We start from the raw sequence: 22,033 nt of genomic DNA, 5'->3' as shown, positions 1-22,033 counted from the left end.
GCCCATCTATCAATCAATGACTTCTCTATGTGGTGAGTAGCAATCAGTCCTTTTTATAATGTTGATATTCTGAAAAATATACTCGCATGAGACAGTTAGAATAGTTAGCATTTTATATTCAACAAAATGAGCCTTACTGTTGCTACATGTTATTATTTTACAGCCCTTTTCTGTACCTTGAGGTCAACCTGGATATTCCCAGCACTTATTCCCAAAAACATTATCCATAACTGAGGATTGAATGTATGTAGGCTGTACAAAATAGGTCTCTTTGAGGTATGAAATGATGCTATGATTCAAATGGTGCAACATGTTGGGAATATTTCCTTTGTCAAAAGTTCACATGTTCTGTCCATTCCAACTGGCAGTCTACATCCATCCCCAAGAATATAGACTCATTCTAATACAGAACTATTGACTTTTAATCTAGAACTGTTGTCTTTTTTCCCCAATTAGAAACTCATATAGCTTGTCTTCCTTACATTTAGTGTTATTTCACTTGTGGACATTTTTGAGAGCATTGTTGGCTGTTTTTGTCATCTGTGTAGGAATTCATTAATATAGATTCAGAAAGGGATTTGACCTAATACACTCCCCTTAAAGATGCCTTTATTAATATGTTTCTGGTCTGGTAAATGTTTCACAAGTAATTGTCCTGACATATGTGAAATTTCAACTTGTTACACTGTATTTTCCAGATCAGACTCAATCTACTTACTCACCACAGCTCTTATCCCTAGTACTTCTGATTTATGTAATAAAATTCTGTGCTCAACAATGCCAAAAGCCTTTTACAGAACCAATAAAATGTTATGTGATCATCTTTTATGTAGTGCTGCAAGAACATTTGTAAACTATGTTACTGCAGACTCTGTACCTCTTCCAGGCGTGAAACTGAATTGTTCATAGTAAAGATTATATTTATTTAGGTAATTTATTAGTCTGTTTTTCATTATTATTCCTATTATTTTAGAAACAGAAGACATTATTGAAATTTGTCCATAGCTTTCTACATTTTCTGCTACCCACAGTAAATACACTCCTGGAAATGGAAAAAAGAACACACTGACACCGGTGTGTCAGACCCACCATACTTGCTCCAGACACTGCGAGAGGGCTGTACAAGCAATGATCACACGCACGGCACAGCGGACACACCAGGAACCGCGGTGTTGGCCGTCGAATGGCGCTAGCTGCGCAGCATTTGTGCACCGCCGCCGTCAGTGTCAGCCAGTTTGCCGTGGCATACGGAGCTCCATCGCAGTCTTTAACACTGGTAGCATGCCGCGACAGCGTGGACGTGAACCGTATGTGCAGTTGACGGACTTTGAGCCAGGGCGTATAGTGGGCATGCGGGAGGCCGGGTGGACGTACCGCCGAATTGCTCAACACGTGGGGTGTGAGGTCTCCACAGTACATCGATGTTGTCGCCAGTGGTCGGCGGAAGGTGCACGTGCCCGTCGACCTGGGACCGGACCGCAGCAACGCATGGATGCACGCCAAGACCGTAGGATCCTACGCAGTGCCGTAGGGGACCGCACCGCCACTTCCCAGCAAATTAGGGACACTGTTGCTCCTGGGGTATCGGCGAGGACCATTCGCAACCGTCTCCATGAAGCTGGGCTACGGTCCCGCACACCGTTAGGCCGTCTTCCGCTCATGCCCCAACATCGTGCAGCCCGCCTCCAGTGGTGTCGCGACAGGCGTGAATGGAGGGACGAATGGAGACGTGTCGTCTTCAGCAATGAGAGTCGCTTCTGCCTTGGTGCCAATGATGGTCGTATGCGTGTTTGGCGCCGTGCAGGTGAGCGCCACAATCAGGACTGCATACGACCGAGGCACACAGGGCCAACACCCGGCATCATGGTGTGGGGAGCGATCTCCTACACTGGCCGTACACCACTGGTGATCGTCAAGGGGACACTGAATACTGCACGGTACATCCAAACCGTCATCGAACCCATCGTTCTACCATTCCTAGACCGGCAAGGGAACTTGCTGTTCCAACAGGACAATGCACGTCCGCATGTATCCCGTGCCACCCAACGTGCTCTAGAAGGTGTAAGTCAACTACCCTGGCCAGCAAGATCTCCGGATCTGTCCCCCATTGAGCATGTTTGGGACTGGATGAAGCGTCGTCTCACGCGGTCTGCACGTCCAGCACGAACGCTGGTCCAACTGAGGCGCCAGGTGGAAATGGCATGGCAAGCCGTTCCACAGGACTACATCCAGCATCTCTACGATCATCTCCATGGGAGAATAGCAGCCTGCATTGCTGCGAAAGGTGGATATACACTGTACTAGTGCCGACATTGTGAATGCTCTGTTGCCTGTGTCTATGTGCCTGTGGTTCTGTCGGTGTGATCATGTGATGTATCTGACCCCAGGAATGTGTCAATAAAGTTTCCCCTTCCTGGGACAATGAATCCACGGTGTTCTTATTTCAATTTCCTGGAGTGTATTTTTGTTTACTGAAAAGATGTGCCAACATTAATCACACAGTTGTTGCCACCTCTGATTATTCATTTGTCCCCAGGCCTTAAAAATTATGTGCTGAAAGGAGAAACAAATTTTTTCACCCAAAACTAAAATCCTTTGTCATTTATTATATTTTGCAACTAGTATCATTTCCAGGTAATGAAAAGAGTATATTTATATATATATACTGCTTGTGTCTGTGTATATGCGGATGGATATGTGTGTGTGTGCGAGTGTATACCTGTCCTTTTTTCCCCCTAAGGTAAGTCTTTCCGCTCCCGGGATTGGAATGACTCCTTACCCTCTCCCTTAAAACCCATATCCTTTCGTCTTTCCCTCTCCTTCCCTCTTTCCTGACGAAGCAACCATTTGTTGCGAAAGCTAGAATTTTGTGTGTATGTTTGTGTTTGTTTGTGTGTCTATCGACCCGCCAGCGCTTTTGTTTGGTAAGTCTCATCATCTTTCTTTTTTGATATATATATATATACACACCTAAAAACAAAGATGATGTGACTTACCAAATGAAAGTGCTGGCAGGTCGACAGACACACAAACGAACACAAACATACACACAAAATTCAAGCTTTCGCAACAAACTGTTGCCTCATCAGGAAAGAGGGAAGGAGAGGGAAAGACGAAAGGATGTGGGTTTTAAGGGAGAGGGTAAGGAGTCATTCCAGTCCCGGGAGCGGAAAGCAATTGGAGATCTGGTATGAAAAAAGACGAAAAAGTGTTGGTTAAGTTGATCCTGTGGTGAACTTGGGTTGGTAGACAGCGATGTGCAAAAAGGTTAGGTGGTTGTGTTGCCGCTAAATCACGTTAAAGGATGGAGAAATTCGGGAAAATTTCGAGAAAATTTCGAAAAAACGTATTAAAGGAGTGGTGTTGTGTTGAAAGATTACGAAAATGGGGCTAACAATTGTAGAAATAATGACGTTAAAACCTGTGGGGAGCGGCTAAAATGATGAGTGAAGTGCGAAAAACGGAAGTGGAAATAAAGTTAAAGTTATTAGAACTAGCCGAAATGGTTGTTAAATACGTGAAAGCAGCTGTTATTGAACTAGAAACGGTGGATTTTATAGCAGCGGTAGTGTTTAAGGCGGAAAAAAAATTTTTTTGGTGATGGTTGGGAAGTGGGTTACGTATTGTTGAGCATATATAGGCGGGATAAAATTGTATAGTAGATTACGGTAAAAGGGGAAGGTGAATACAAAGTGAAACTACTGGTAAAAACAGAAAGAGAAAATAAAGAGAAAAAAGAGAAATAAGACGACAGGAAAGATTTCGAAATGCAAAGGCGACAATAACAAACGTAATTGTTGGGTTCAAATTAATGATATGGTTATAATAGAAGGAAACATTCCACGAAGGAAAAATATACCTAAAAACAAAGATGATGTGACTTACCAAATGAAAGTGCTGGCAGGTCGACAGACACACAAACGAACACAAACATACACACAAAATTCAAGCTTTCGCAACAAACTGTTGCCTCATCAGGAAAGAGGGAAGGAGAGGGAAAGACGAAAGGATGTGGGTTTTAAGGGAGAGGGTAAGGAGTCATTCCAGTCCCGGGAGCGGAAAGACTTACCTTATGGGGAAAAAAGGACGGGTATACACTCGCACACACACACATATCCATCCACACATATACAGACACAAGCAGACATATTTAAAGACAAAGAGTTTGGGCAGTGATGTCAGTCGAGGCAGAAGTGCAGAGGCAAAGATGTTGTTGAATGACAGGTGAGGTATGAGTGGCGGCAACTTGAAATTAGCAGAGATTGAGGCCTGGTGGATAACGGGAAGAGAGGATATATTGAAGAGCAGGTTCCCCTCTCCGGAGTTCGGATAGGTTGGTGTTAGTGGGAAGTATCCAGATGACCCGGACGGTGTAACACTGCGCAAAGACGTGCTGGCCGTGCACCAAGGCATGTTTAGCCACAGGGTGATCCTCATTACCAACAAACACTGTCTGCATGTGCCCATTCATGCGAATGGACAGTTTGTTGCTGGTCATTCCCACATAGAATGCATCACAGTGTAGGCAGGTCAGTTGGTAGATCACATGGGTGCTTTCACACATGGCTCTGCCTTTGATTGTGTACACCTTCCGTGTTACAGGACTGGAGTAGGTGGTGGTGGGAGGGTGCATGGGACAGGTTTTACACCGGGGGCGGTTACAAGGGTAGGAGCCAGAGAGTAGGGAAGGTGGTTTGGGGATTTCATAGTGATGAACTAAGAGGTTGCGAAGGTTAGGTGGACGGCGGAAAGACTCTCTTGGTGGAGTGGGGAGAATTTCATGAAGGATGGATCTCATTTCAGGGCAGGATTTGAGGAAGTCGTATCCCTGCTGGAGAGCCACATTCAGAGTCTGATCCAGTCCCAGAAAGTATCCTGTCACAAGTGGGGCACTTTTGTGGTTCTTCTGTGGGAGGTTCAGGGTTTGAGGGGGTGAGGAAGTGGCTCTGGTTATTTGCTTCTGTACCAGGTCGGGAGGGTAGTTGCGGGATGCGAAAGCTGTTATCAGGTTGTTGGTGTAATGGTTCAGGGATACCGGACTGGAGCAGATTCGTTTGCCACTAAGACCTAGGCTGTAGGGAAGGGACCGTTTGATGTGGAATGGGTGGCAGCTATCATAATGGAGGTACTGTTGCTTGTTGGTGGGTTTGATGTGGACGGACGTGTGAAGCTGGCCATTGGACAGGTGGAGGTCAACGTCAAGGAAAGTGGCATGGGATTTGGAGTAGGACCAGGTGAATCTGATGGAACCAAAGGAGTTGAGGTTGGAGAGGAAATTCTGGAGTTCTTCTTCACTGTGAGTCCAGATCATGAAGATGTCGTAAATAAATCTGTACCAAACTTTGGGTTGGCAGGCCTGGGTAACCAAGAAGGCTTCCTCTAAGTGACCCATGAATAGGTTGGCGTACGAAGGGGCCATCCTGGTACCCATGGCTGTTCTCTTTAATTGTTGGTATGTCTGGCCTTCAAAAGTGAAGAAGTTGTGGGTCAGGATGAAGCTGGCTAAGGTAATGAGGAAAGAGGTTTTAGGTAGGGTGGCAGGTGATCGGCGTGAAAGGAAGTGCTCCATAGCAGCGAGCCCCTGGACGTGCGGGATATTTGTGTATAAGGAAGTGGCATCAATGGTTACAAGGATGGTTTCTGGGGGTAACGGATTGGGTAAGGATTCCAGGCGTTTGAGAAAGTGATTGGTGTCTTTGATGAAGGATGGGAGACTGCATGTAATGGGTTGAAGGTGTTGATCTACGTAGGCAGAGATACGTTCTGTGGGGGCTTGGTAACCAGCTACAATGGGGCGGCCGGGATGATTGGGTTTGTGAATTTTAGGAAGAAGGTAGAAGGTAGGGGTGCGGGGTGTCGGTGGGGTCAGGAGGTTGATGGAGTCAGGTGAAAGGTTTTGTAAGGGGCCTAAGGTTCTGAGGATTCCTTGAAGCTCTGCCTGGACATCAGGAATGGGATTACCTTGGCAAACTTTGTATGTGGTGTTGTCTGAAAGGTGACGCAGTCCCTCAGCCACATTCTCCCGACGATCAAGTACCACGGACGTGGAACCCTTGTCCGCTGGAAGAACGACGATTGACCGGTCAGCCTTCAGATCACGAATAGCCTGGGCTTCAGCAGTGGTGATGTTGGGAGTAGGATTAAGGTTTTTTAAGAAGGATTGAGAGGCAAGGCTGGAAGTCAGAAATTCCTGGAAGGTTTGGAGAGGGTGATTTTGAGGAAGAGGAGGTGGGTCCCGCTGTGACGGAGGACGGAACTGTTCCAGGCAGGGTTCAATTTGGATAGTGTCTTGGGGAGTTGGATCATTAGGGGTAGGATTAGGATCATTTTTCTTTGTGGCAAAGTGATACTTCCAGCAGAGAGTACGAGTGTAGGAGAGTGTATATATATATATATAAAAAAAAAACAAAGAGGTTGACCTGCACCTGTCCAATGGCCAGCTTCACACGTCCGTCCACATCAAACCCACCAACAAGCAACAGTACCTCCATAACGATAGCTGCCACCCATTCCACATCAAACGGTCCCTTCCCTACAGCCTTGGTCTTCGTGGCAAACGAATCTGCTCCAGTTCGGAATCCCTGAAGCATTACAGAAGCAAATAACCAGAGCCACTTCCTCATCCTCTCAAACCCAGAACCTCCCACAGAAGAACCACAAAAGTGCCCCACTTCTGACAGGATACTTTCCGGGACTGGATCAGATTCTGAATGTGGCTCTCCAGCAGGGATACGACTTCCTCAAATCCTGCCCTGAAATGAGATCCATCCTTCATGAAATCCTCCCCACTCCACCAAGAGTGTCTTTCCGCCGTCCACCTAACCTTCGTAACCTCTTAGTTATCCCTATGAAATCCCCAAACCACCTTCCCTACCCTCTGGCTCCTACCCTTGTAACCACCCCCGGTGTAAAGCCTGTCCCATGCACCATCCCACCACCACCTACTACAGTCCTGTAACCCGGAAGGTGTACACAATCAAAGGCACAGCCACGTGTGAAAGCACCCACGTGATCTACCAACTGACCCGCCTACACTGTGATGCATTCTATGTGGGAATGACCAGCAACAAACTGTCCATTCGCATGAATGGACTCGGGCAGACAGTGTTTGTTGGTAATGAGGATCACCCTGTGGCTAAACATGCCTTAGTGCACGGCCAGCACATCTTGGCGCAGTGTTACACCGTCCGGGTTATCTGGATACTTCCCACTAACACCAACCTATCTGAATTCCAGGGATGGGAACTTGCTCTTCAATATATCCTCTCTTCCCGTTATCCACCAGGCCTCAATCTCCGCTAATTTCAAGTTGCCGCCACTCTTACCTCACCTGTCATTCAACAACATCTTTGCCTCTGCACTTCTGCTTCGACTGACATCTCTGCCCAAACTCTTTGTCTTTAAATATGTCTGCTTGTGTCTGTATATGTGTGGATGGATATGTGTGTGTGTGTGCGAGTGTATACCCGTCCTTTTTTCCCCCTAAGGTAAGTCACAACTTGGGGGGAGGTTCTGGGTTTGAGGAGATGAGGAAGTGGCTCTGGTTATTTGCTTCTGTACCAGGTCGGGAGGGTAGTTACGGGATGCAGAAGCTGTTTTCAGGTTGTTGGTGTAATGGTTCAAGGATTCCGGACTGGAGCAGATTCGTTTGCCACGAAGACCTAGGCTGTAGCGAAGGGACCGTTTGATGTGGAATGGGTGGCAGCTGTGAATTTTAGGAAGAAGGTAGAAGGTAGGGGAGCGGGGTGTTGGTGGGGGTCAGGAGGTTGATGGAGTCAGGTGAAAGGTTTTGTAGGGGGCCTAAGGTTCTTAGGATTCCTCTAAGCTCCGCCTGGAAATCAGGAATGGTATTACCTTGGCAAACTTTGTAAGTAGTGTTGTCTGAAAGCTGACGCAGTCCCTCAGCTACTGTTTTTGCCAGTAGTTTCACTTTGTAATCACTTTCTCCTTTTTACCGTAATCCACTATACAATTTTATCCCGCCGATATATACTCAATAATACGTAATACATAACTATACGTAACCCACTTCCAAACCATAACCAAAAAACTTTTTTTCCGCTTTCAACACTACCGTTGCTATAAAATCCCCCGTTTCTAGTTCACAAACAGTTCCTTTCACCTATTAAACAGCCTTTTCGGCTAGTTCTAATAACTTTTGCTTTATTTCCATTTCCGTTTTTCTCACATCACCGATCATTTTTAGCCTCGTCCCACAGGTTTTAACGTCATTATTTCTTCGTCAGACAATTGTTAGCCTCATTTTCATAATCTGCCAGCACAAAACCACTCCTTCTAATACATCTACACGTAGTTTTTTCGAAATTTTCCCGAATTTCTCCACCCTTTAACGTGATTTGGCGGCAACACAACCACCTAACCTTTATGCAGATCGTTGTCTACCTACACAAGTCCACCACAGGATCAACATAGCCCAGCTCTAACCAACACTTTTTCGCCTTTTTTCACACCAGATCTCCATTTGCTTTGTAGTTCACCTTTATCTCTCCCCATATATTTTTATATTTATTTTCATTTTCATTTCAACCCCAAGTTACACTTTCCACCTTCTAATAACATGTCAGCCCCACAACACCTCCACAATGACCCCATTAAGTTTTATTTACATTCCCTCCGCAAACATGCCTTCGCCCTAGCCAGATTACACTCCCATATTTTATTTTCTCAGGCTTGTCTGACATTTGGCATTACCCCCAAAGGCCTCACACTTTAAGTTCCCATCTCTGGCTGCAACCCTTCTTTCCATCAGTCCCTATACCAGTTCCAAACCTGAACAATCTATTGCCCTCACCCACCTAATCCTTCAACTACACATCAACTCAGCCAATGAACACACCCGTCAACTCGTATCCTTAATAAAAGTCCTCAATCTTTCCTCTCCCACGTCCACACCGGCTGTTCAGAGCATCCTCCTACAGGCCAACCGCAAATTAGAACAGCATGCCACCTTCCACCTTAAAAAACTATCCAATCTCCTGGTTTCCCACCTCCGGAAAGGCAACTCACTCACCGTTCACAACCTTTCCAGCAAACCTCAACCTCCTCTCATTGCACACAAACCCAGTCTCTCCCATCTACTCAATCTCCCACTTCCAGCTCCACTCCCTCCAAAACCACAAAATTCCCATCAACACAATCCGGTACCACAACACCCTAATTCAGTAGTTAACCTTTCCTCCAAACCTCTCTCCCAATCCGAAACCTCTGTCCTATCCAAAGGCCTCACCTTCAGCCCCACTCCCAGATTCAACCAAACAGCCCTCGTCAAAGATTTACTGTCCTACACTCGTATTCTCTGCTGGAGGTATCACTTTGCCACGAAGAAAAATGATCCTAATCCTACCCCTAATGATCCAACTCCCCAAGAAACTATCCAAATTGAACCCTACCTGGAACAGTTCCGTCCTCCGTCACAGCGGGACCCACCTCCTCTTCCTCAAAATCACCCTCTCCAAACCTTCCGGGAATTTCTGACTTCCAGCATTGCCTCTCAATCCTTCTTAAAAAACCTTAATCCTACTCCCAACATGACCACTGCTGAAGCCCAGGCTATCCGTGATCTGAAGGCTGACCGGTCCATCGTCATTCTTCCGGCGGACAAGGGTTCCACGACCGTGGTACTTGATCGTCGGGAGTATGTGGCTGAGGGACTGCGTCAGCTTTCAGACAAACCACATACAAAGTTTGCCAAGGTAATCCCATTCCTGATTTCCAGGCGGAGCTTCAAGGAATCCTCAGAACCTTAGGCCCACTACCATCTACCTACTTCCTAAAATTCACAAACCGAATCATCCCGGCCGCCCCATTGTAGCTACTTACCAAGCCCCCACAGAACGTATCCCTGCCTACGTAGATCAACAACTGCAACCCATTACATGCAGTCTCCCATCCTTCATCAAAGACACAAACCACTTTCTCGAATGCCTGGAATCCTTACCCAATCTGTTACCCCCGGAAACCATCCTTGTAACCATTGATACCACTTCCTTATACACAAATATCCCGCACGTCCAGGGCCGCACTGCGATGGAGCACTTCCTTTCACGCCGATCACCTGCCACCCTACCTAAAACCTCTTTCCTCATTACCTTAGCCAGCCTCATCCTGACCCACAAATTCTTCACTTTTGAAGGCCAGACATACCAACAATTAAAGAGAACAGCCATGGGTACCAGGATGGTCCCCTCGTACGCCAACCTATTCATGGGGCGCTAAGAGGAAGCCTTCTTGGTTACCCAGGCCTGCCAACCCAAAGTTTGGTACAGATTTATTGATGACATCTTCATGATCTGGACACACAGTGAAGAAGAACTCCAGAATTTCCTCTCCAACTTCAACTCCTTTGGTTCCATCAGATCACAAATATACAGACACAAGCAGACAAGCTTGTGTCTGTGTATGTGCGGACGGATATGTGTGTGTGTGTGTGTGTGTGCGAGTGTATACCTGTCCTTTTTCCCCCTAAGGTAAGTCTTTCCACTCCCGGGATTGGAATGACTCCTTACCCTCTCCCTTAAAACCCACATCCTTTCGTCTTTCCCTCTCCTTCCCTCTTTCCTGACGAAGCAACTGTTGGTTGCGGTTGCGAAAGCTTGAAATTATCTGTGTGTGTTTTTTATTGTGTCTATCTACCAGCACTTCCCGTTTGGTAAGTCTAGTCTGTAATAAAATATATCTATGTATATTAATTCAAGTCATAACTCCTCTTGTCTGTCTGTATGTGCCGGCTAATCTAAGGAATTGCTGTAAGGTTTTTGATGTAGTTTTCAATAACGGATACACTGCTTTGTGAGGAACGATTTTGTATTGAATTTATAAAAATGTCATACAAATTCTCTGAATTGTGATGAATTAAAGTTAAGATGTGAAAATGATGCCACTCCCACCTAGGGAACAGCCATCTTAACTCGAGAGAGCAGCAGGGCTAGAGACAGCAGAAAGCATCACCAAATTTGCAGGTGGTGTGATGCTCTAGTGGTAGAGCATTCAACAAGAAACCAAAAGGTTTGTGGATGGAATGCTGCCTGGATCACTTTTTTTCACTCTGCTTTTTAACCTATTATTCACTTCTCGATGATGTGGAGATTCACCGGAAACGAAATGTTGCTCATATTCCATGTTACGCTGTAGCTCTCCTTTCCCTGGTTGCATAACAGGTTAGGGACATGCAAGTTGCCTATGTGACATGCAGTTGATTGCAGTCGTTTCATAACAACTGCATGGGGGGGGGGGGGGGGGAGAGTAAAATACAGTGTGGGATGCAGCTTTATGTCATTTATATAAAGTAAGTATTGCAGCAGCACAGCAAATTGCTCAAGTTTCAGCTTTCTGCTTTCTTTGAGTCGAAGAGAGATATGAACACAATTCTCTGCATGGTGGGGTGGAAGATGTTATTTGTTCGGTCACTTTCAAATTATACAGAAGACTGTTAAACAAATCTCTACTGGGGAAAAGAGATTCAGGTCTTTCAAAGATCATAAAGATATGAGCATAATCATCTTGAATGGGAGTTGGAAGTTTATTGTGGATGAATACATGAAATTTTGAAATATTTCTACATGACAACAGCTTCAGGCTGCCAATTTCTGCTTTCCTCAGATTACCAGTTCCAGTTCACATTCTTAATTCACTACAAATTCTTCAAACAATGGACAGTGATTTACTCATCTTTGAAAGATTGTCATAAATATTACTAATAACAAAAAGATATCTACCTCATCAGATAATGGGAGAGTTACAATTTGAAATAATCAAGTATTCGTAACCAATATTTTCCTGTCAACAATTTGAGAACAGGTGCATATAAAAAAAAAACATGAGAATCCAAAGAATGTGATGTTTTATTTTTTATGCTTCAAGTAAAGCATTTTCCATAAAGTATTTCAGCAACTTTGCCTCATTTACATAAAGTGCGGTACAATAGATGACTGAACTTCCAGCTTTCTACTTTCGTTGAATCAAACCTAGATGTGTACGTGATTCCCTGCATGGTACAGTGAAAAAGTCTGTGATAAAGAGGCCACAGCAAAGAATTGTGACAATGTGTTTCAGCAGTGCATCAGAACGTGTACTAAGCTACACACGGTGAATCCTGTAGTTCATGCATATTTTTCCTCTGTGTGTGTGTGTGGGGGGGGGGGGGGGGGGGCACCTCAGATAGCCTCCGATAAATACTGAACACACACACACACACACACACACATACACCCATGGCTGGCATACAGTATTAACATTGATTGTACACATATTACAATGTGCTCCCATCATTGCCATGAGATGTCACTTCAAACACTAATTCTATATGGGTAACAGAGCATTCATGCCTCAGAAAGCATTGTGTAAGTTATATGAAAGTGATGATATTCATCTACTTAACATTGGCAGGGTGGTTTCAGTCACCTGGGACTGTAGTTTTGTGTGCGAGTTGCATTTGCATTTGTTCATGGCCCCGAAACAAAGTATGCTACACCAGTCAAGTTATCTGGCCATAGATACTTACTGTTAACAAGTGTTAAGCCAGGTCAGGTCACTAGCAAGTACACAATTAAGCATAGAATAGCTAAAGTAGCAAGAAATCCTATTAATAATGCCCCCAAGTAGAAATAGGTAACTATCCTATACAGATGCTCTCATCATTCTATTAATCGCTCCCCTTCCCCAAAACTCGAAGACAACTCCATTTAGTGTTATTGGCACATCAGACCCAAAGTAAGGGGCAGGGATACAACACTTTCCTTAACACAAGAGATTTTAAAAGTTCAGTAAACAAGAAACTCATTACAAATACTTGTCCCTATAAGCAGTTCTTTGAAGTAATTACTTAAACTATATGGATGTTTTTGATTTCCCTTTCTGAAAGATGTATAATAGCAACATACATGCATGTATTTTTTATAAAGGAGATCTGAAATGTAAATAAAATCTTACCATTTATTCATTTCCATGTTCTCTCTTCTTTTCAGGAACAAAACAAAGACTATAACAATTATCTGTGCACAGCATACATATCCCAGAATGATATATATTCACATAGATAACTGCCGTGATTTAGCTGTAAGTATAACTGCTGAAAGCATGAAACCATTTAAAAGAAGAAGTTGTTAGTAGTCTTTTATCTTATTGAGCATGTTATTGATAGTTATTTCTTGATTCAGCTTTCCGAAAAAAACAGAAACTGGAATAATTGAGGAATATTTAGAAAATAACAAATTCAGAATAAAAATGACAAATAAAACTGCTCAACTTTCTGATACAGTGTGTGTGTTTTAATTTAATTGTAAAGTAGTTATGCTGCTTTTATCTAAGGAACAGATGTATTTTGCAAATGCTATACATACGTATGTACATGCATGCATTTATATATACTTTAAATCTGAAGACAGATTCTTCCGAAAGCTAGAAAAGTTCTCCGTCTTTTTTATGTGCCTGACAACAAGTCAACAGCTCTGCTGTTCAGTGAGTTGTTGCCTTGACTCAGTAAATTAGTTATATTCTTCCAAGGATTTTCCATTACAATATTCAGATCAGTATACTGTAATATATTTTTCATCTTTTCATAAATCGAAACCATTACATATATTAAATTATAGAGATTTTCACTGTGTTATTAAAAGTTTTCATTCTTGCTTAAGATTCCTGATCAGCTTCAGTCTGTGATGATTCTGTGAGGGGTGTTCTTTTGTGTGTGTGTGTGTGTGTGTGTGTGTGTGTGTGTGTGTTCATTGGCTTACATATTTCTTTTATGTGGGAGCTAGTCTTTTTGTTCATTAATCACTGGACAGTTCTTGCCAGCATACAGCTTTGTTATATGTTTTTTTTTCTGATGGTTTGGCTTTCCATACACACTCCGGATACTACGTTTACTCCTGATTTTTGCAAAATATAATTTTGTCTTCTTGTAGTCTATTTATTGACAATAACAACATATTGCCCTCTTTATCTGCTTTATTTCCTTTTTTGTTCCCTGTTTTGTGTATTTTGTTAATAATAATAATAATAATAATAATGATGATGTTATTATTTATTGTATTTGCTCTGTTGATTGTATGTTATACAATGAGTGTACTAGTAATACAGGGCAAGTCAAGGCAAAGATTACAGTCAGTATTACTTGTGAAGTTTAAGTGTAATATAGATCTTCTAAGTACAATTGGCTGCACATAGTATTACATCCCACAGTCTGTTGTCATAAATTTATGTGGTTTCTTAAAAACAAATAATAAATAAGACTACACATTTTTATCTTCCTGTTGTGTAACTAAGATTCTAGCCAATGCTGCAGTTTGCCTAGGATGCCATAGTGTGGAAGCTTTTTAAATGATGTGTTGTGCTCTGCACATTGAAATGCTTTTGCAGTCACAGAAGATCCCCACTGGACATGTTATAAAATTTAGCTCAAGTAGTATTTCTCTCTGTGGAAATCCCGTCATGAAAGACAAAATGTGAAAGTGTCAGTAAGCTACTTTGTGTTGTATTGCCATAGATCATGTCATACACTATTCTCTCAGATATCTTTGAGAATACTTGGAGCAGAATGATGGTTCAATAGTTGAATATTACATACCTCCCACCACTTTTATGGACTGGTATCACTACCACATGTTTAATCTATGGGGAAGTTTTCATTGATTAGTTACACAGATAACACAAAATGTGATGGTTTAAGCCTGCACATGGTTTACAAATCTTACTTGAAACACCATCATATCCAGAGGACTGAATACCTTTGTGTAAATTTATGATTTTTTTTTTTACTTTTTATGTAGGTGTTGTGCTTTTGAAATGAAGTGCTTTGTTTTGTGTAGTTTGCATGTGATGAAGCAATACTATGACTTCTGTGATGGACTCTTTGTAGTGGCTCCATGTTTTTTCGACTAAAATGGGAAAATATTCATTGAATTGAGAAGAGGTAGTTTTTTGACTGCTTTGGTTTGTTCCACTACCAAGAGAACTGTAATATCCTTGTTAGTTCTGATTTTAGTTCCTTTTTGTATCACTTTTTATGGTGTTCCATATGGGTTTTATTTTATTGTTTGATCTGCTAATTTTCTTGCACACTGCATGCCTTTGGTCTTCCTGATCACGCATTTAAATTTCAGAGTTTTCTTGTAACATAATGTCAGTGATTCGTTTGTACTAGCCCTTGTTCTGTATACAGATCACTCTGTTTGACACATGCTGATTTAAGTCCAATTAACAACTCTTTCCTTCCATTTACTTTTGTGGAAGCACACTTCAAGGTGTTTGAGAAATATGCCTAAGAACGAATAGAATGGCTCATTCACTGTGTCTGTCTAGTAAACTTCTTCCCATTGTTCCTGTTGTAAACTATTTCTCTACAAACCAATTGATTCAACATTTATTGCTCTGGTATTTCTAAAATGAGTGTGAACATTTGCTATTTTTCTGTTGATAATTTTTAAGATTGTCATTTCACCATCAGATAGATCAGTTATTACAGCTATTGATTTCATTTGTAAGCAGTCTCAGCCATCAGCTTTTCTAAATTTTTGTGTTTAATTTTTCATTAAATTTAACTATTTGTTTATCTTGTTTTGAACTTCTGCTTTCTTGTTGGGCTCAGAATTTCTTCTCAGCTCGAAATATTTCTGCTCTTTTACTGGTTTGTCAACAGAGATTTTTCCTAGGCCATTGCTTGCCAGTCTCAAGAAATATCAGAGCTCATTGTCACTCCTTTAGTCAGTCAGTGTTCTAGTTCTTTTTTTATATGTCCTTTATTTATGAATATCAATTTCACTCTGTTCTTCCTCTTAATCAGATTATGGTACAAAGCACTCTATGCATTGGGCACGCTCTGCATTTCAGAATCCGGTTGCTGTTTCTCTAGTTCAGCTGATACTTTGTGTTGTCTTCTATAGCTCTTATCATCATTTTCATCATCATCATCATCATAATCAAGTGTTAAGTCTTTTTGGGTGAATATGACCTTCAGATTTTATTTACCATTGATCTTACCGCCTGGTTTTTGAGTCGTTAACTTTGCGGAAGCTCCTGGCCAGATACTTGCTCTTTGCAAACTTGCGTTACTCATTTCTTCTGCATGAGATTTTCAGTAATAGCAGTCTTTCATGATATATTCTTTAGTCTGTAGATGTTGAATGATTCTTTCTATGCCTGGGTAACTGATCAAAGAAATTACATTTATAAGATTTTAATCACATATCATATCAGCATTGTAATTATGTGACAACTAAACTGGATATGTACACTTTTTTTCCAACACCACAGCTCATGTCTCCATTTCTGCTCAAACAGTTCTGAAGTGTCAGTTTCTTACCCCCTTCTTTTACCCTTATTTTTGCAGCAAAATCTCTTTCTTGCTATGCTGCTAGTCTCTCTCTCTCTCTCTCTCTCTCTCTCTCTCTCTATCTCTATCTCCCCCTCCCTCCTCACTCCTCCCCCCATTCTCTTTCTCCCTGAAGCTGTTATTTGTTTTCATTTTTTAAAATGAACAACTGTGGGTAACATGAACAACAGGTACTGTACTGTAAGTTTGTTTTCTGCTCATGTCAACTCTGATTTCTGACATATTTTTCTGATAAATTTCATTGATCCTTTTGATTTTGTTTTTCAGATTTTAAGAAAAGTTTCTTTGCAACTAACTGCAACTTCCTCTGAAATTCAGGAATCATTTATTTCCTTTCCCACCACTGTCATATAGTATGTTGTTTACAAATATTATTTTAGGCCTCATCCCTGTTTGATATAGTAACAGCAATGTTCATCACTTAAAAAACTTTGTTTTTATTCTTTCTAAGTATGTCTTAACAATCCAAGAACTGTTTGTTGCTCACTGGCTGAGGTGGTGCAGTGGTTAGCACATTGTACTTGCATTTGGGAGGACAATAGTTCAAATTCCCTTCCAGCCATCCAGATTTGAATTAATTGTAAATTCTTTGAATTGCTCCAGGTAAATGCCAGAATGATTTCTTTGAAAAGGGCACAGCTGGTGTCCTGCCCCATCCTCTTCTAAACCAAGCTTTGTCTGCTCAGTCTGTAGAGACCTTGATGTTGGCAGGAATTCAACTCTAATCTTCCATTTCTTTTTTGCTTGGCACACATGGGTTGTTGAACAATGAGCTTTGTGGCTTCATAGAAGGTGGTCTGAAACTGAAAATAGCTGTGGTCCGATCTAACAATTTATATAAATTATTTAAACATTACCATCAAAGAAAACACTTCAGTTCTACAAATTCTTGCCTAACAAGACTTTACCATTGAGCAATGAATTGTATTAGCCTCTTTGGTCGCATAATACCTCCAATCTTCTACCATTTATGTTTTAGAGTAGAGTAGAGTTCATACACGTAGTCTGATTTGAGTTTAGGGTGCATGAATCTGGGTTATCAGTACACACAGGAAGTTCATATTTCCACCACTAGTAATGATCTTTATAGAACCTATAAGCTATATAACGAAAAATCATAATTTATGGCTGCACTCAAATTCCCCCATTATTGTAATTTAAATCATCAAACAGTGGAAAATCCAGGATGAAATGTAACAATATTATGAAAAGGAAAGTTGCTACACACCATATAACGGAGATGCTGAGTCGCAGATTGTTGTAGTTGTGGTCTTCAGTCCAGAGACTGGTTTGATGCAGCTCTCCAAGCTTCTTCATCTCCCAGTACCTACTGCAACCTAGATCCTTCTGAATCTTTTTAGTGTATTCATCTCTTGGTCTCCCTCTACGATTTTACCCTCCACGTTGCCCTCCAATACTAAATTGTTGATCCCTTGGTGCCTCAGAATATGTCCTACCAAGCGATCCTTTCTTCTAGTCAAGTTGTGCCACAAATTTCTCTTCTCCCCAATTCTATTCAATACCCCCTCATTGGTTATGTGGTCTACCCATCTGATCTTAAGCATTCTTCTGTAGCGCCACATTTCAAAAGCTTCTATTCTCTTCTTGTCTAAACTATTTATCGTCCATGTTTCACTTCCATACATGGCTACACTCCGTACAAATACTTTCAGAAACGACTTCCTGACACTTAAATCTATACTTGATGTTAACAAATTTCTCTTCTTCAGAAACGCTTTCCTTGCCATTGCCAGTCTACATTTTATATCCTCTCTACTTTGACCATCATCAGTTATTCTGCTCCCCAAATAGCAAAACTCCTTTACTACTTTAAGTGTCTCATTTCCTAATCTAATTCCCTCAGCATCACCCGACTTAATTCGACTACATTCCATTATTCTCGTTTTGCTTTTGTTGATGTTCATCTTATATCCTCCTTTCAAGACACTATCCATTCCGTTCAACTACTCTTTCAAGTCCTTTGCTGTCTCTGACAGAACTACAGTGTCATCTACGAACCTCAGAGTTTTTATTTCTTCTCCATGGATTTTAATTCCTACTCCAAATTATTCTTTTGTTTCCTTTACTGCTTGCTCAATGTACAGATTGAATAACATCAGGGATTGGCTACAACCTGGGTCAATCCCTTCCCAACCACTGCTTCCCTTTCATGTCCCTCAACTCTTATAACTGCCATCTGGTTTCTGTACAAATTGTAAATAGCCTTTCGCTCTGTATTTTACCCCTGCCACCTTCAGAATTTGAAAGAGAGTATTCCAGTCAACATTGTCAAAAGCTTTCTCTAAGTCTACAAATGCTAGAAACATAGGTTTGCCTTTCCTTAATCTATCTTCTAAGATAAGTTGTAGGGTCAGTATTGCCTCACGTGTTCCAACATTTCTACGGAATCCAAACTGATCTTCCCTGAGGTTGGCATCTACCAGTTTCTCCATTCATCTATAAAGAATTCTCTGATTTTCACATCTGTCAACACCTTCTTTCTTTGGTGTTGGAATTATTATATCCTTCTTGAAGTCTGAGGGTATTTTGCCTGTCTCATACATCTTTCAGTGATCTGTCAAACCCTTCATGCAGTATCATATTTCCCATTTCATCTTCATCTACATCCTCTTCCATTTCCATAATATTGTCCTCAAGAACATCGCCCTTGTATAGACCCTCTATATACTCTTTCCACCTTTCTGTGGATAGGCACAACAAAAAGACTGTGACAAGCAAAGCTTTCTGCCTGTAAGGCATTCGTCAAAAACAGATGAGAGACACTCCCCCCCCCCCCCCCCACTCTCTCTCTCTCTCACACACACACACACACACACACACACACACACACACACACACCACAACACAACAAAAATGCAACTCACGCACACATGACTGCAATCTCAGGCAACTGTAGCCACACAGCGTGTGTTTGCGCGCGCTCACTTTTCTGTGTGTGTGTGTGTGTGTGTGTGTGTGTGTGTGTGTGTGTCGTCTGTTTCTAATGAAGATCGTTTGGGCCAAAAGCTTTATTTGTGACAATCTTATTGTTGTGTCTATCTGCGGCTTAGCATCTCCACCATACGATGAGTAGCAACTTTCCTTTTATTCCCATTATTTACATCAGAACCATCACAAATATATGAGAAATCTAGAATAGCACTGATGTGTGAGTGTGAGGGTACATAATTAATCTCCAAATAACAGATGGTCTGAGCAGTAATTTACAAATAGAGAAAGGAGATACTGTTCAGTGGTCAACAAATTGAAACTCTTTCTTGCATCTGGTTTTATTTAAGGTTGGGATGCTGAATTCAGAGCTTCAACCAGGTTTTTTTTCTATCGTGTCACATTTCTAGGCTACAAAATAGTAATGAAATATCATAGATTTAGTGTAAAATATTTAGTGAACATTAATAAAACCAAAGCATTATTCAGACGTTTATATAAAACATCAAACAATTCTCTAAAGTTTGTGTGTGTGAGTGTGTGTGTGTGTGTGTGTGTGTGTGTGAGAGAGAGAGAGAGAGAGAGAGAGAGAGAGAGAGAGAGAGAGAGAGAACTACTTTGTCCATGAGCTATGCAAGCAATGTCATTTTCAGTTTCTCTATTGATGGATGGTTTTTAAATGATTTGGTAAGCTTTCTGCAATAGGATACACTCCATTGCAGATTTTGTATTTTATGAAGCTGTGAGTGAGTGTAGCAACACATTTTCCACTGGCTTATCATATGTCTTATCAGAGAGGTAGTGTATTTATTCCTAATTTATCAGCTGTCAGTCTGATTTTAGTTAAGTCCTCATTTGCATTACATTACTCACTGGTAGAGTCTTCTATAGAATATAGCGGTGAAGTTAGCATGAAACCATAAGACATAAAGTTTCATTTTGTGGTAAAGCTAGTGAAGATGAAGCTGGAGGATAAGTAAGAAGCAGTATTTGTTATGACATAAAAAGTACTGAATATTCTGGCAAGAGTGCTTACCAAATTCAGACATATATTCCAGTCTTTACATAGATTTACTCTGTAATATATATATATTTTTTTCATTTACAGAATAAAGTGTCATGTGTCACATTCCAGTCAGGACCTAATATGGATGAACTCTATAAATTACGCCAAGTGGAAGTTGAAAATCGTTCAACAGGATGGGTTAGTTGTCCTGTACTTGGTAAGTATAGGTTAGTTTTCGTAGCATAATACTGAAATGAAACATTTCAAATTTAGATCGTAGTTGCTGAATATTACTAAACTTAGGGACACTTAAATTTCAGTGCAAACAGTGGAAATATTTATATTTCTGTCAGAAAAGAGAGAGAGAGAGAGAGAGAGAGAGAGAGAGAGAGAGAGGCCAAGAAAATATGTGAAAAGATAGTTATACAAAATTTATGATTTGCTGAATCATTTTCAGTTGTATTATTCCATTAGAAAAGTTACTGCAGTTATTGTCCTTACAGGTGTTTACCTTTTTTAATGGTGTTCAAGCAACACCTTTTATATTTACTCCATCATAGATAAGAGAAGAAGTAAATGTTAAAGGTGTTGCTTGAACACCATTAAAAAAGGTAAACACCTGTAAGGACAATAACTGCAGTAACATTTCTAATGGAATAATACAACTGAAAATGATTCAGCAAATCATAAATTTTGTATAACTATCTTTTCACATATTTTCTTGGCCTCTTTTTTTTTTCATAGATAAGAGAACCCTCCCATGAACCATGGACCTCGGCATTGGTGGGGAGGCTTGCGTGCCTCAGTGATACAGATAGCCGTACCATAGGTGCAACCACAATGGAGGGGTATCTGTTGAGAGGCCAGACAAATGTGTGGTTCCTGAAGAGGGGCAGCAGCCTTTTCAGTAGTTGCAGGGGCAACAGTCTGGATGATTGACTGATCTGGCCTTGTAACACTAACCAAAACGGCCTTGCTGTTGTGGTACTGCGAATGGCTGAAAGCAAGGGGAAACTAAAGCCGTAATTTTTCCCGAGGGCATGCAGCTTTACTGTATGGTTAAATGATGATGGCGTCCTCTTCGGTAAAATATTCTGGAGGTAAAATAGTCCTCCCATTCGGATCTCCGGGAGGACGTCGTTATCAGGAGAAAGAAAACTGGCATTCTATGGATTGGTTCGCGTGGAATGTCAGATCCCTTAATCGGGCAGGTAGGTTAGAAAATTTAAAAAGGGAAATGGATAGGTTAAAGTTAGATATAGTGGGAATTAGTGAAGTTCGGTGGCAGGAGGAACGAGACTTTTGGTCAGGTGAATACAGGGTTATAAATACAAAATCAAATAGAGGTAATGCGGGAAAAGGTTTAATAATGAATAAAAAAATTGAAGCATGGGTAAGCTACTACAAACAGAATAGTGAATGCATTATTGTGGCCAAGATAGATACGAAGCCCACACCCACCTCAGTAGTACAAGTTTATATGCCCACTAGCTCCGCAGATGACGAAGAAATTGATTAAATGTATGATGAGATAAAAGAAATTATTCAGGTAGTGAAGGAAGACGAAAATTTAATAGTCATGGGTGACTGGAATTTGAGGGTAGGAAAAGGGAGAAAAGGAAACATAGTAGGTGAATATGGATTGGGGGTAAGAAATGAAAGAGGAAGCCGCCTGGTAGAATTCTGCGCAGAGCATAACTTAATCATAGCTAACACATGGTTCAAGAATC

The 22,033-nt window shown here is 41.4% G+C and overlaps 1 protein-coding gene across 1 annotated transcript in view; it reads left to right on the top strand.

Moving 5' to 3' along the window:
• LOC126188561 (E3 ubiquitin-protein ligase MYCBP2-like) overlaps positions 1-22,033 on the top strand; it is a gene marked incomplete at its 5' end in the record, with an annotated part of 354,851 nt that overhangs the window by 213,989 nt on the left and 118,829 nt on the right. The window contains 2 exons of the mRNA XM_049930160.1: positions 12,984-13,074; positions 20,406-20,520. Of these exons, the coding sequence (XP_049786117.1) occupies positions 12,984-13,074; positions 20,406-20,520 (206 nt within the window). The remainder of the gene's footprint in view (positions 1-12,983; positions 13,075-20,405; positions 20,521-22,033) is intronic.

The sequence above is a fragment of the Schistocerca cancellata genome, chromosome 5, assembly GCF_023864275.1.
Source record: "Schistocerca cancellata isolate TAMUIC-IGC-003103 chromosome 5, iqSchCanc2.1, whole genome shotgun sequence".
Classification (NCBI taxonomy): Eukaryota; Metazoa; Arthropoda; class Insecta; order Orthoptera; family Acrididae; genus Schistocerca; species Schistocerca cancellata.
Note: the sequence above shows the minus strand (reverse complement) of the source record. Positions and strands in the feature narration are given on the sequence as shown.